The sequence below is a fragment of the Gossypium hirsutum genome, chromosome D06 (genome assembly GCF_007990345.1).
Source record: "Gossypium hirsutum isolate 1008001.06 chromosome D06, Gossypium_hirsutum_v2.1, whole genome shotgun sequence".
In the NCBI taxonomy this organism is placed as follows: domain Eukaryota; kingdom Viridiplantae; phylum Streptophyta; class Magnoliopsida; order Malvales; family Malvaceae; genus Gossypium; species Gossypium hirsutum.
The window spans coordinates 20,255,076-20,269,447 of NC_053442.1; the positions used below are offsets into that span (position 1 = coordinate 20,255,076).

The following is a 14,372-nucleotide window of genomic DNA, read 5'->3' on the forward strand; positions in this document are numbered from 1 at the left end:
AGCTGATTATTGTGTAAGCTATATATGACAGTATTGTCTCCATGCAACTCATGCTGTTTGAGAAGCTTGTCTCACCGTCGAATAAAAAACCAGACAAAAGCAATTACTGTAAAATGTTATGCCAATTAATTGTAAGTAGCAATATAATGATAAAAAAATGCGAGACCTGAAGATAAACTTCGAGCTTCCTTTAGATTGCATCTCTTGCTCACTTGTTGAAACTCCTAATGCATCTATAAATCAACACTGATTCACTTTAGTATCTTCACTCAACATATATTAAATATGTGAGTATAATCCTCTTCAACTACATGAAAGAACTTTGAAAAGGTTAATATATTTGTATTCAACATATACTCATATCCGATTCTACTTTGAATACGCCTAAAGAGAGTTATACCAAAATATGAGTAATACTATGACCCAAAAAAGATAAACCATAACGTCCCAACATGAGCAACTCTTGATTAGAGAGTAAGCCACTTGTTACTAAAGTCAAAAGGAACTAAGCAACCAAAGGTTAGGTATAATACCTACGATATGAGTCCAACTACCTCTTTACGTGTTTAAAGCTTCATTTCTGTATCCTTCCATAATACTTTCGTAACGTAAGTATTAGAGAATGTCTCAAATACAAGCTCCATATCTCTCACCTCCGCTAATTTTGTTGGAACCTAAACTCTCCAACCCAGCTTAACTTCCTAGAAAATACCTCCAAACCCACTTCACCACCAAAAAAAAATGACAAACAGATACGAGTTAAAGAGTCTTTAACGTTGCTAATGGAACTTAATTGATGAAAGGAAAAAAGAAAAAAGGAAGTAGACAAAAAATACCCTTCAGCATTTTCAGCATTGCAGTATTCTCTGAAAGCTGTGCATTCATTGGTAACCTTCTTAGCCCCAATGCTCAAGAAAATCAATATATCAAATGACTCAGATAAACAAGAGTAACATCAATTCACTTTTTTTTATTTTTTTTTTTCTTTTTTTTTGGGGGGGGGGGGTGTAAGAGTTACCTGGAGCTGCTTCCCTTGAACTGGTGCATGTAATCATCCAGTTTACAAAAGTCATAGGCCACTGTTCCTGCATGATATATGAGAAAATTCTTATAGTGACTTAAATATTTAATCACATTGAGATTAATATGAGGAATATATATGTTTCTCCATTACAGTGCTTGTTCGATGTTCTGAATTAACCTTGGAATCATTGTAAATAAGTACAACCTCTTGAACAAAATAGGTGGTATCATCTGTAACTCCTCCAGCTGATGAATTGATCGTCAAGTACCTGCATAATGCTTCTTTTGTAAATTTACTTGATTTGAAATGAAATTAAACATAAGTAATCCAAATAGAGGAAGTTAAGGAAAAGAAAAGTGGTAAGGTTTTTTTTTTAATTTAACCATATATTATCTCTTTTTTTTTTCTTTTAACATATTCCTATTCAAAACATAATAAGGAATCTCAAATTATGACCTATTAACAAGATGTTCACCTTCTTTAAGGATAATTTAATTCTAATCGAGGTTATAAATTTAGATCTATTTATGTTTTTGTTAAATGGAATATATGATAATTTTAAAATAAATAACTACTCATATTTAAATCGTGAAACCATGTATGTAATATAATGACTCTGAGAGAGAATGGACCTGATCAAAGAGGGACCTTCTCATGGAGGCAACTTGGTTGTGCAGGCGATTCCTATCCATCTTTGCTTTTTTTCTTTCTTTTTTTTCCCTTGTAAACAAAGTGGTAAAAAAATGGGTATGTCAATAATTGTACCTCCACACCTTGTATTTATAGTATACGGCTAAACCCTAATGGTATGTATGAAAAAAGAGAGAATAATAGGCCAAAAATGACTAAAGGGAGAATCAAAGCCAATTTTTTACGTGTCAAACGATTATCAATTTGGTATATCCCTTTAGATTTGATTTTTTTTCGACTGAAAAAAAAAAAGAAATTGTTGAGAAATAAGGACAAAAAAAATATAATTTTTCATTTTTATTACGAACTAAAAGTATTACAAAAGAAAATAATTATTAATGTAACTCAAATAGAATAGTTTGTAATAGCTGGATCCGTACTACAGTTAATCTGTTAATCTCTAATAAATTAAACTATTCACCCTTGCTAACTAGAGTAACCTAACCCAAGGGAATCAATTCACTTTTATTTCAACTCCTATCATGCTTTTCTAGCTTTAGGTAAAATTAAATTGTTTTTTTTAATTAAATAATTTATTATGTTAACTTTATATTGAATTTTACTAGAGACAGTTATAACTTTTGTATTTTATATCTGTTTACAATTATAAAATAATTTTTTAATGTTTATAGATACTACTCTTTTTAATAATTCATCAAATTTAATTCTAAAACTATGTGTTTCTTTTTAGCTCGTACTAGAATCTCTTTTGAGAAAAAAAATCCCCAAGTACATAAATAGTTCTTTTAACATTCCCTAATTTTTCAAAGAAAGTCAAGCTAGCACCAGCACTTATACTTTCAATGCTAAAGAGCTTGCCTTTATTTAAGTTGAATTTTGCTTTCGGCCAAATCAAAGCCTATGGACAATTTATTGTCTTTTTAGTTAATTAATGTAGAAATAGAAATACTCAAAGTCTAAGATCGAAAAAGACAAATTAAAAGTTGAGTAATTATTTATAACATTCATTGTTGAGTGATAAAAAATTATAATTGGATGATTACTAATATAGTTTAGCCTAATAATAATAACTCTTCACCAAATGGCGGAGCTTAGTAGGGTCCCATGGTCCTCCCTAAAATGGTAATTTTTAATTTAGGTCTTTTATAATTTATAAAATTTAAATTAATAATGGTAAAATTTTGATTTAACCTTTTAAAAATGATAAAGATATAGACTATTAAAATAATAAAATTATATTTTTACTATCATAAAAATATATAATTTAATTTCGACCTTCCAACAAAAAAAATGTCTAGCTAGTCCTTGTATTCACCCATGCTAACTAGAGTAACCAAACCCTAGGGAATCAATCCACTCAACGATCTTATCATGCTTTTTGGTCTCATCAAATACGCAGACGCGAATAAATTACAAGGAATCATCCCCAACATAGAACTTACATAAGGTAAGTTTTGATGTCACGATCAATTCTATTTTTTTATAGCAATATTTTAAAATTAAATTTATAGTAAAATTATTTTTATGTTTTATTTACTTTTTATAACAATTTTTCATTTAAAATAGCAATAATCGAAAATTATATAACATCTCTCAAATTTTAATAAAATAATTTTATTTAATTTTATTCCTAAATGAAATAAAATTAATAAATTTTAGTTAATATATTAATTTAATAAATATTTAACTTTCACATAAAATCTATTAATCATATTTTATTAATGAAAATCAATATTTAAGAATAAATTATGTAATAAATTGTATTAAAGATATAATCTAAATCTTACTAATTAATATTATTAATAGGAGAGAGATCCATTTACACTAATGTAAAATTAAACTAGTTTTACACCATTCTATAACTTTTTATAGGATTAATATTTTAACAATCTAACTATCATATTTCATATTCCATTCAGTGTAGATCATGCATGTCAAGTTAAGCTAAATTAAAATTTCTAACTATTTATTTATGTAATAAAAAACTTTCAACCATTAAATATATTAATATAGACAATTTTTTAGACCGATATGATAAAGATTTTAGAGCGATTTAAAATTTACATAAATGACAAGTGCAAAATTTTGATAATTGAACAGTAGGATTGTTAAATATTAATCGTATAGAAAGTTACAAAAATGTTTAAAACTACTTTAGTTTTACATTAGTGTAAGTCGATCCCTCCCCAAATCAATATATTATACTTTTTAATTGAAAATTTATTTTAAAAAGTCAATATTAACTAAATCTCAAATGTTATCATAAATATATAACAACTAACTTTCTATAATAACTAAAATCTTGAAAAACAAATGAAACTATTATAAAATAAATAAATAAAAAGTTTGACGGTAGTATATTTGTGGGTGAATATACATAAGAGATTCATCTAATATAGGGACCCGATTAAATTAATTTCTCTATTATTAAATGGATCAATTTAGTTCACATAATGTTAAAAAGAATAAATTAATGTCATATTGGGATAGAGTTAACATTTACTATTTAATAGAGTTAATATTTTTAAATTTTTTATGGTTACCTAAATGAAATCTTTTATTTAGAATTGAACTACAATTGAAAAAAAGAATTCAAGATAGCTTTTGTACAAATTGAACTTATTTGATTATTTTTAATAATTTAAAAATTAAATTGATCCAGTTAGTAATAGAAGAATTAATTTGATCAAATCCCTATCATATAAGGACCTCCCAAACAATTTAAGCTATATTTTATCATCCATGTGTAAATACATTCTACCTTCCTGCAAGAATATGACAACTTGCAGAAAGTGAAAAAAGAAAAACATGAGCGAGAAAATTACTTTTGGCAAAAAATTGTTTTTCCTCATATTCTTTAGGAATTGACTCTACTCGTGCTAAAGCCGAAGAAACCTTTTGATAGAGGGAACGTGGCTAACCAAAATTGGCCGAAATTGGGATCCTTGTTACCATAATTCCATCGGTCCAACATCAGTTTCATTCTCGAAGCTGAATATCTATAATTTTTATAAAATTTAAATATCTTTTATAAAATTTAAATTCAAAATCAGAAAGTCTAAAATTCATATTAATTCCCTTAAAAATTCATATTCATTTTTTATTCGCATTAAATCAAATTTACCACATCTGAATTTAAATTAATTAACTTATTAATCAAATATTCACAAATACATGTGTTTTATAAAATATATTAAAATTTTAAATATATAAGTAGATGAAGTTATATAATTTTCAATATGCTTGTGAAATCTAAAATATTCCACAAATTGTATATTAAATAATTACCCGCCTTGAATAATAAACATCTGAAGGTTAATATCTAAATTCATTCTAAATCCATTACGATAGCAATTAAAGTATCCGAATCAAAATATTGCCTAAATTTAAAATTTTCAAATTAACCAAAAAAAAACTCAAATGCCTGCATCCGAATAATGAATATCCGAAAGTTAATATCCACATCTGTTCTAATTCCATTACAGATGGTAAATAAAATATTATCCGAATCTATAATATCTAAATATGCATAAAAACAAATTAAATATCCACAAATATCTTAATGCGCACTATCCATAACCATTTATACCGCCAAAGGTTACATTATAACATGTCCACCATCGAACAACCCAAGTTCAGTCGAACATTTCCACATGAAGAACGTATTAGCTCCTCTGTTAATCTTTCAAGAAATCGACTAATACTAACAATCACAAAACTAAAGCTACAATGTACAGATATGTAAAAGAAAATGGTTTTATCCCGTGCTAGTGTAAAAGATACTTAGTGATCGGTCCAATTACATATAATGTTGCTAATTGATTTATTATGAAACAATTGGTCATTTATTTTAATTATAATTGATTTATTATAAAAGAATTGTTGATTAAGAATTATACAAGATAAAGCAGAAACAATTAATCATTATCGTCGTTGAATCTTAACTCGATTTGTATAGACATTATTGCCAATACGGAAGGACATGAGTTTAATGCGCTGAAACGCATTGTCCTTCTATTCTATTTATGGGTGGGAGAAAGACTATCTGCAGTTCTAGACATTTTTCAAAAAGAACAGATATGATCATAACTTATAATGAGATTGTTCAAAAAAATCATTGTCATCGGTCAAGAACTAAAATAAACAATTTTCAAAAAGGTGATATCAGATATCAAAAACATTTCAAGCCACCGATAAAGATATATCTTTTTAAAGAATTTTTTTTCCATGGTATGCTTAATAGGAAAATTTTAAAATTTTAAAAATAAACTGAAAATAAAATATTTTAAAAAATGAATAGTTTTGAACTAACATCCATTCTTCTAATTTTCTTTCCTCTTAGCATTCTAACTTTTTCACTCAGCCAAGGGTGGCAAATATCATACTCTAGAAAGATTAATCAAATATTGACCAACCATATGCAGACTGCAATTTTTGAACAAATGTTTAAACAAACAAGGTCATTGGCTAACCTAGAACTAGAACGCCTTCAAATAAATCATTAATAAGCATGGCTGCCATCTGATTGGAAATCATCAACTGAAAGGAGTACATGCTACAGTTTCCTAAAAGCATAAAGCGCCTATGGCAATGAAATTGTATTAGCAAAACCGCGATTTCCTAAAAACTTTAGGCTATAATCTGTTTTAATAATAATAATAATAAAAGGGCAGTTCTAAGCGGGAAAACTTTGTAAGAAGAGAAAATCAAAATGTCAAAAGGAGGCTGAAAGGATCATGATTCAAGAGGCTATCAAAACAGCGCAATAGAAAGCCCAAAAGTATGTTAGTGATTGGAATGAGAACATTACCTTTACATAAGCAGACAGTGGTCCTTGTCAAGTCTCAGTCCGTCCTTCCCATGGAACTGTCAGCCAAAAGTTAAAAAAGGAAGAGGTGAGAAGGATGCCTCCTTTATTCCTTTGCCACACATTGAAGAGAGAGTGGAAGAGACAGGGTAAAGCGGATTTACATTGCCATTCATCTCAATGTCTTCCTCACATGGTCTTTTATAGATGCTTGATCACGTATTCTCCTTCGTTAAAGAAAAGGCTGAGGACACGTGGAGTTGGATGAGAATACGAATTGCTGACTTTGATTTTCACCCGAAGGATCAATATTCGCTCTTCCATCATCGTCTATGCTGATGAGAATCCCACCATGGACGCGATAAACACTACCCAAATTCTAAACTTTCCAGAGCTTAACTAAGCCTTAATTCAAACCAGTTGTGATAAGCTAGAATTCTAGATGAACCTTTGTCCCCATTCAAATCATTCAAAGAAATATCCTTGAAAAGAAGTATCGTAAGCCGATGCGGAAAAAGCACTTAATCAGACCAATCACTGGAAACTACAGTTCACCTCGATGACAAAAGAATGCTTGTTTTGCACTAAATAAATCTGAGCACAAGCCTTCAGAGGGAAAAAAATGACAGTGTATATAAGATTGATAATTTGTTCCCATGCAAAACAAGAAAGAGTTTAAATTTTAATTAGGATCGCTGTATTTTATACAAATAAAATTGTCTTGGTAAAAAAACAGTAAGAAAGCCCCATCTTTAAAGAGCATTAAGGGATATAAATGGCACCTATCTGGAAAGGTGAGGTAGAGGAAACTCCATCATACAATTTGTGGGCCTTCAAAGAAATAACCTTTGCACTCAATTAGACCATTTCAATGGGTATATACTCCAAAAAATGGTGGGCGATGATGAATCATCTAAAATTCACATTAAGGTTTGTACGCAAACCAATTCATTCATCTATGCAAGAAGCCCATTGCCTGGTAGACATTACTAAGAGTAGCATCAGCTATAGCTGCAGCTTTAGTAGCCCCTTCTCCCAAGACTCCGTCCAAATAAGCTGGATCAGAAATAATTTCCTCATGCCGAACCTGAAAAAGTTGAAAACCAAACTAATGATGGGGACACCTCAGTGGACATGCAAAACCAATGCCATACCAAAGTAGGGAAAATGAACAAAATGATTGGACCAAATGTGGTCACAACATTGGCTGAAAACAACTTCATGCACATCAACCAGAAAAAACTCTCCATGCACATGCAATTTATTCATGAAAAGAAACACCTACCACTACCGTCAAAGATATAATCTAATCAAACATTGGTACCATCTTGGCAGCAATGCAGGTTCAACACTGAAGCAGCAACATGGATATGACTAGATTTTATGTTTTGCTAGACTGCAGTAGACAGCTTCATAGCAATTGCCGGTAATCATTTATTGAAACTAAGGTTGACCAAACAGATGAAATAAGATAAGCAGGAGACACTAGATCCTCAATTACATCTTTCATTAAAAAGAAAAATGAAGAACAGAATTATATCAAGAATGCTTTTACTACTAAATTATAATCATTTGAAAGCGAAAATAATTAGTCAAAGAAGATCCATAAATATATATTTCTTCCCCCCAAACATGACTGTATGATAAGAATTATTTGTAAGCCAGCATTTGATTTAACATGATTAATCTTAAGGTGAAATATATTTCTAGGATAAAGTACTAATACAAAAGTACACACCTTAAGTCCACTTGGGGTAATAACATGCCTAATCACAATAAGATAAAAAGAATACCATGTATATGTTCCTATCATGCACGATAAAAAAATAAAAATAATGTTGCATATAGTGCTGAGAACCTGTATAGGATGTAAATGATCAACCAATGCATCTGTCAGGAGGGTTTTAAATCTGCCCCAGTTCATATCTTGGCATTCCTGTGCAACTTCCTGAAATAAGGAGAAAAACATAACAGTTATCTGGTGTTGAATCTGTTGTAAGCTATCAAGCCTCAGATCAATGACCCCATAATTTCCTGAAATAAGGAGAAAAACATAACAGCTATCAAACCTCTTTTGTCTTGCCCGAAATTAGCTGATATATTGAAAGAAGATTGTTGCATTCAGGACGTTCGGGATTGTCAAATTCCATGCTATAAGAATTGCCAGAAGAAAAACAAGACAATAAGTTGGAAAACTTCATATCAGATGCTATTGTCATATAAAGAAACATGTAAAAAGAAAATAAAGCTGGAAATATAAAGGAAACTTCAAATTAACAGTATAGACGAGGAATTTACCCTGGAAATGAGTCAGTCTTGCAACGCTTTATCTTGTTTGCTATCACCTTACCACCAAAATAAAAATGAGATTAATTTTGATTGAAGTGAAATACGGGTAAAAACAGACCTCTGAAACCAGCTAATCTCCATAATTTCTTCATAGCATCAATAATTGAGTGTATTAAGTCATAAAAGCATGTATTCTTTAATTAAAAAGCTGGTATTAACTTTATTAGATAAACTTACAAGAAGGGGGAAAACTTTGTAAGATGGTCCACAAGAACCCTTTCCTTCCCCCCCCCTCAATAATACTGTAACTTACAATTAGTTTTTGAAGCCCATAAATCCAACTCTAGTAAGCATGTATTAATAAAACCTATTGTCATTTTCAAATAAACACACACAAGGCAGGGAGAAACAAGGCAGAAAATGCATTAAACCACTCACGTCCTTGGGGTCAAGAAGATTGATGCGAGACTGATCAGAAGGTGCAGATTTGGACATCTATAAGATTGAGCCCCAGAAATAAATCAGTCAGTGTCAGAAAAAATCATTTCGGAATACAAACAAATAGGTTATAACAGTTTCATCGGCTATTACTTATTTCCTCTTTAGCAGTTACAGAGCGAGAACTAAGAGATGAAAAAGGTTGAAAGGTGACTTCATATTTCCTATTATTTTCCAATCTGTAAAATGACGTTCAAGAACAAAGATCAAATATCCCCAGTTATAAACTGCGAAGCTTAGCTAAATATGATTCAATATGATTACTTCTATGAACAAGTAACTAGGTTAAAGTTTGAAGAATGCATTCTTAATAGCTTCATTATGCAATGGAAGTGAGAATGTAGGAAATAGAAGGCCTTATGCTAATTGAATAAGTGACAACGAAGTTAAATTTAGTGAGATACATGAAGCCGTCTTAAGACAGTTTGGTCTATCTGTATTAGGTAATCATGATAGTTCGATTTAACAATTACTTGATGGTATTAATCACTGAGAATGATAGCTGCAGAGAAATAAAAATGCAGAAGATAAACTTGATTCTTAAAATCCTAAAAGTTCCCAACATGATCATCTGCACTAGTGGCAGATCCAAAAATACGACTTGGGGGGGGGGGCAGGGGCGAAGTCACAAATTTTTTTTTTGGGGGGGGGGGGCAAAGTGCAATTTTATCGTTACTAATTTAAAATTTTATAAATTTAAATGAAAATTTTTCCATTTTAGGGGGAGCTGGGCCCCTGCCACCCACCCCCCCACCCCCAAGATCCGCCCCTGATCTGTACGCAATTCATCAAAGAGGAAATTGCACTATATAGGAGGTGGGAAGATCAGAAACTCTTATATTCATCTACCAGCAGCAAGTTTAACATATCAAATTATCGATTAAAGAAACCTTTGAAAGACCATCTGTTAGGGACATGACTCGTGCTCCAGCTGGTGGTATAAGGGGCTCAGGAACCTACAGAAGCAAACAAACTTAGATAAGGACCCTCCATAAGTTTTGATGGTTCATGAGCTTTGATGCAAGGTCTAAACCAAGTGTAGGTATAGATAATCACCTTAAAAATAGCACCACCACGCCTGTGACCAAAATAAAATATTAAGAGTCAAAGCTTTAATGATGATAATGACCAGCAACCAGAAGCAAAGCACAGATACAATGATGAATCAACTATTTAAATCAATATTATAAAATATAATAGATTCTCACCCTCCCAACTTTTTCCACTTCCTTCCTCCATATAAATAGTTAACACGCTCAGCCAACTCACGAGTCAACTCCAAATGCTGCTTCTGATCTTCACCTACTGGAACTAAATCAGACTGCAGAAGCATGCTGCAAGTGTGTAAGAGTCATGCATCTTCAGGGCACTTAATCAGAACATCAACATTTTTCAGATAAGATACTCAAGCTATCAAAGTTGTTAAGCATGCTAAAAAAAATCAATGCTACTTATGCTTCCAGAACCACCTGATACAAAAGAATATCAGAAGCCATCAGAACAGGATAGGTCAATAAAGCAACTCCAACATTTTCATCTCCCTGCAAAACCATAACAGAGGAAGGAAATTAATGTAAACAGACAAAAAGCATAAATTTGGTAAGAGAAACAAGATGAAAAGAAATAATGACTCTACTGGAAAGAATACCAATCCTCTTTTACCCTGACATTAGAAAAACATCTTACATAATGTCACAAGTCCTACAAACTTCTTTGTTACAATAAATGGTGAAAGCACCAGAGGTAGAAGGGCATTTCTGGGAAATGATATCCAGTAGTATGATATTTGCTTTAGGTAAACTATTTCTGCATCATTGAGATTGATGCAATGATGCCTACACATTTAGAGCACGTAAGTATATTGGGTAATGCTCAATGATGATTAGTAGACCAAAGGAGGTCATCAAACCGGCTGAATTCTTCTCCAAACATTTATATTCAATAATGACATCTAAAGCACTCCCATTTTGACAGACTCCAAATTCACTGGGACAAAAACTTCACTAATAAGAGGTAATATTACAGAATCCAAAGAAAGTTAAAGCTACTAATAATAGTGAAAATAACATCATAACATCAATAATAAGGAGATGGAGCTGTCATACAGCTAAAAACGCACCGCCTTGCGAGATTTCTCTTTAAACTGAATCATTCTATTTAGCCAACCAATTGGTGTGGCAGAACTCAGTAGCCACATCAATTCTACATGAGCACGAACATGTGACTGCACAAAGACAGAAGCCTGCAAGGACAAAGAAAATTCTAAGCAACCAGAATTCAAACATCCAGCAAAATGACTCATGAAAATATCATATAGGAAAAAAAAGGTAGCAACACGCCTTTGAGGTGTCCACACCACATGCCAAATAAATAGCTGCTGTATTCCTTGTTGCCTTAGATAGTTGTTGTGTATCATATGGTAGTGTAATCTGCACGTTGAGAAAATGAATCAATTGAAAATAGGTAAATAGTCATCCAGAATCAAGAAAATCTTGCTTTCAAAAAGCAGTCCAACATAAAAGATGATTGCAAGGCAGCAATATCAATGAGAAATTTGCACATAGATAATATTTTAAACATACCGCATGGAGGTCCACAATGAAAAAGAGTGTGTCATATGAGTTCTGCAAAATAGAACCACATCAAGAAACACTTAATCATGCAAGAAATTAAACATAATGGTAAAGTTCCTTGTAAGTATCAAAATAACAAGGACAGACACTAGCTTAAACAGGTTTAGTCAATCTTATTCTCATTGAAACCAAGAAATTGGAAGCATTCATTAGTTCAGGTCCATGAATCCAGAAAGTACCTGTCATCTAGAACCTGCTATAAAACCCAACCTTGGGGATATTTTCAAAGTCTAACAAGAATGAGTGTATTGAGAAGACAGCAACAACAAAAAAAGATAGCACATGCCATTTTCACAATGAAAATCTAGAAAAGGTACACTGCACAAGGACAAACATCAGTCTCACACTAATTTCAAAAGCAACTAAAGTTGATCAAAAAGGAAACAAAGATATTTATTCTGTACACTTCATCAGAAGTAGCTACATTGCTGATGTCATAAAACCATATTATTCATATTACTTAACATGTTTGACCTTGAGAATATAACAAAGAAAGTCAGAAGAACCTGAAGCTCAATCCAAGTCTTTATGGCTCCAAGATAATTCCCAAGGTGGATAGCTCCTGTTGGCTGGACTCCAGACACTATCCTCTTCCTGCAAGCAATTCAATATATGCTTATTAAGCCATGTGTGTGCTTTGAGAATTAAGTAAAAAATAAAAACTAAGCTAATTTGAATTCGCTTAGTCTAAAAAGCAATAAAACGGTTTCGATTTTCAAAATCATTAAAATCAAATATGTGCAAATCTTCCTTAAAATTCGTTCTCTAATTCAATGAATTCAACTCTAGTTTCGTTCCAAACAGGCTATAAACAAAGTTATTCTAGATTAGTATTCTGATTCTGGCTTTTCAACAATTCAATTTAACAATTCAGAACAAGCTTATATACCACTGCATTGCTTTTGGAATTAATGTAATGAAATAAAAATTTAAGGTCATTTGAAATCTATAATTCGCTTAGTCCTGATGCAATGAACTTCCTTTTTTGAATAAAAAAAAATTCACATGTGAGCAAATCTTCCTTAAAATCTATTCTCTAATGCAATGAATTCAACTTTAATTAGCTTCCAGACAGACTAAAATCAAAGTTATTGTAGATTAACAATCACATTCTCGCTTTTCAACAATTCGATTTGACAATTCAGAACCAGCTTGTATATTTTAAATCTATAATTTACTTAGTCTGGATGCAGTAAACTATTTTTTTTTTAACCGATAAAATCATATGAGAGCAAATCTTCCTTCAAATTCATTCTCCATTGCAATGGATTCAACTTCAATTTGGTTCCAAACAGGAAATAAGCAAAGTTATTCTAGATTAACAGTTACATCCTCGCTTTTCAACACTTCGATTTAACAAATGAAAACAAGCTTATATTTACCAGTACATCGACGATAAATAAATTACTAAGTCCTAAATTTTTACTTCACTGATTACATTAGAAACAAGATAAGGAAATAACTATGCAAATAGAGATTTTACCTCACGGGGATAGAAGAAGTCTCGGGAACAGCTGGCTGCGAGAGCGAGACACTGCAGCAGCAACGGAAACCAGCGCCATTGTCTCCATTTATAGTACGGTTATGACGGATGGATCCAGGCCTTTTCAAGTATTTACTTCCAAGTCTGCCGCAAAACCTGCTTTAGTACAAAAAAGAAAATGCCAAACAAGAATGTAAATAGTTTGAAAATGAAATTTTCATGGATCTAAGTATGAAGCGAGAAGGATAGAGTACGTACAGTGAAGAAGAGAGGCGAGGAGTGGAATTAGAAAGGGTGAGAAATTGAGAGAGAACTGTGCGTCCCATTTTTTTCCTTTTTTTTTTTTTCAAACTGTGATTTTGGGAAAAGATTTATCCAGCGAAAACGAGGGAGAAACTAAGACCGCGAGATGACGGATTGGGTGAAGATTGGACCGGTTTAAAAAATCAAACCGATCCAATGAGCAATCCAATTCAAAAAATAATAATATAAATTAATAATAATTAGAAATTAATAAAATTCACAAAATAAAGAAGATATAAAAATAATATATTGACCTTAAAAATTTTTAATATATTGCATTCCAAATATATATATATTTAAAAGAGTAAATTATAAAAATAGTCACTAAATTTTAGTAAAAAAAATTTATTAATGAATTATGAAAAGTTATATCTTTGTCATTAAAGTTATCGACTTATAACGTTTTGATCATTTATCCGTTAATGATTGTTCGTTACATCCTTAACGAAAAAATGAAGTGGCACATTCATTCAAGGGATAATATCTAATTTGATCCCTAAAATATAGCTAAAACATTCAATTTGGTATTTTTACAATATTGTTAACAATAATTTTGAAAAGTTATTAAAAATTCTAAAAAACATATCAAAAAATCTAAAAAGTCGGTATTTATTTTTTGAAATTATAATTATGTAAATAAAATTTAAAAAATCATATAAGAAGCAATAGGGGTATTAGAGATTT

At 31.2% G+C, this 14,372-nt stretch overlaps 1 protein-coding gene, 1 long non-coding RNA gene and 1 pseudogene across 3 annotated transcripts; all 3 read right to left on the reverse strand.

Moving 5' to 3' along the window:
* Window positions 1-208: 208 nt before the first annotated feature.
* Window positions 209-1,716, reverse strand: LOC121218388 (histidine-containing phosphotransfer protein 4-like; annotated as a pseudogene).
* A 4,455-nt stretch (window positions 1,717-6,171) lies between these two features.
* On the reverse strand, window positions 6,172-6,636 carry LOC121218509 (uncharacterized). Its single transcript, XR_005914791.1, has 2 exons — window positions 6,486-6,636; window positions 6,172-6,257 (listed from the first exon to the last, which is right to left on the reverse strand). It is a non-coding gene; the product is annotated as an uncharacterized lncRNA (long non-coding RNA).
* Window positions 6,637-7,096: 460 nt separating this feature from the next.
* On the reverse strand, window positions 7,097-13,850 carry LOC121203508 (tryptophan--tRNA ligase, chloroplastic/mitochondrial). 2 transcript variants are annotated; one of them, XM_041095773.1, is made up of 15 exons: window positions 13,644-13,850; window positions 13,386-13,541; window positions 12,409-12,496; window positions 11,852-11,893; window positions 11,609-11,698; window positions 11,389-11,511; window positions 10,739-10,810; window positions 10,478-10,590; window positions 10,326-10,347; window positions 10,160-10,225; window positions 9,210-9,266; window positions 8,781-8,827; window positions 8,552-8,633; window positions 8,341-8,430; window positions 7,097-7,569 (listed from the first exon to the last, which is right to left on the reverse strand). In XM_041095773.1, the coding sequence occupies exons 1-15, from the start codon at window positions 13,709-13,711 to the stop codon at window positions 7,435-7,437; spliced, it is 1,251 nt and encodes a 416-aa protein (XP_040951707.1). In that variant the 5' UTR covers window positions 13,712-13,850; the 3' UTR covers window positions 7,097-7,434. The 2 variants fall into 2 exon arrangements, with proteins under 2 accessions (XP_040951707.1, XP_040951706.1); XM_041095772.1 differs by having other exon boundaries at window positions 13,386-13,544; window positions 13,644-13,801.
* Between the last annotated feature and the right edge of the window lie 522 nt (window positions 13,851-14,372).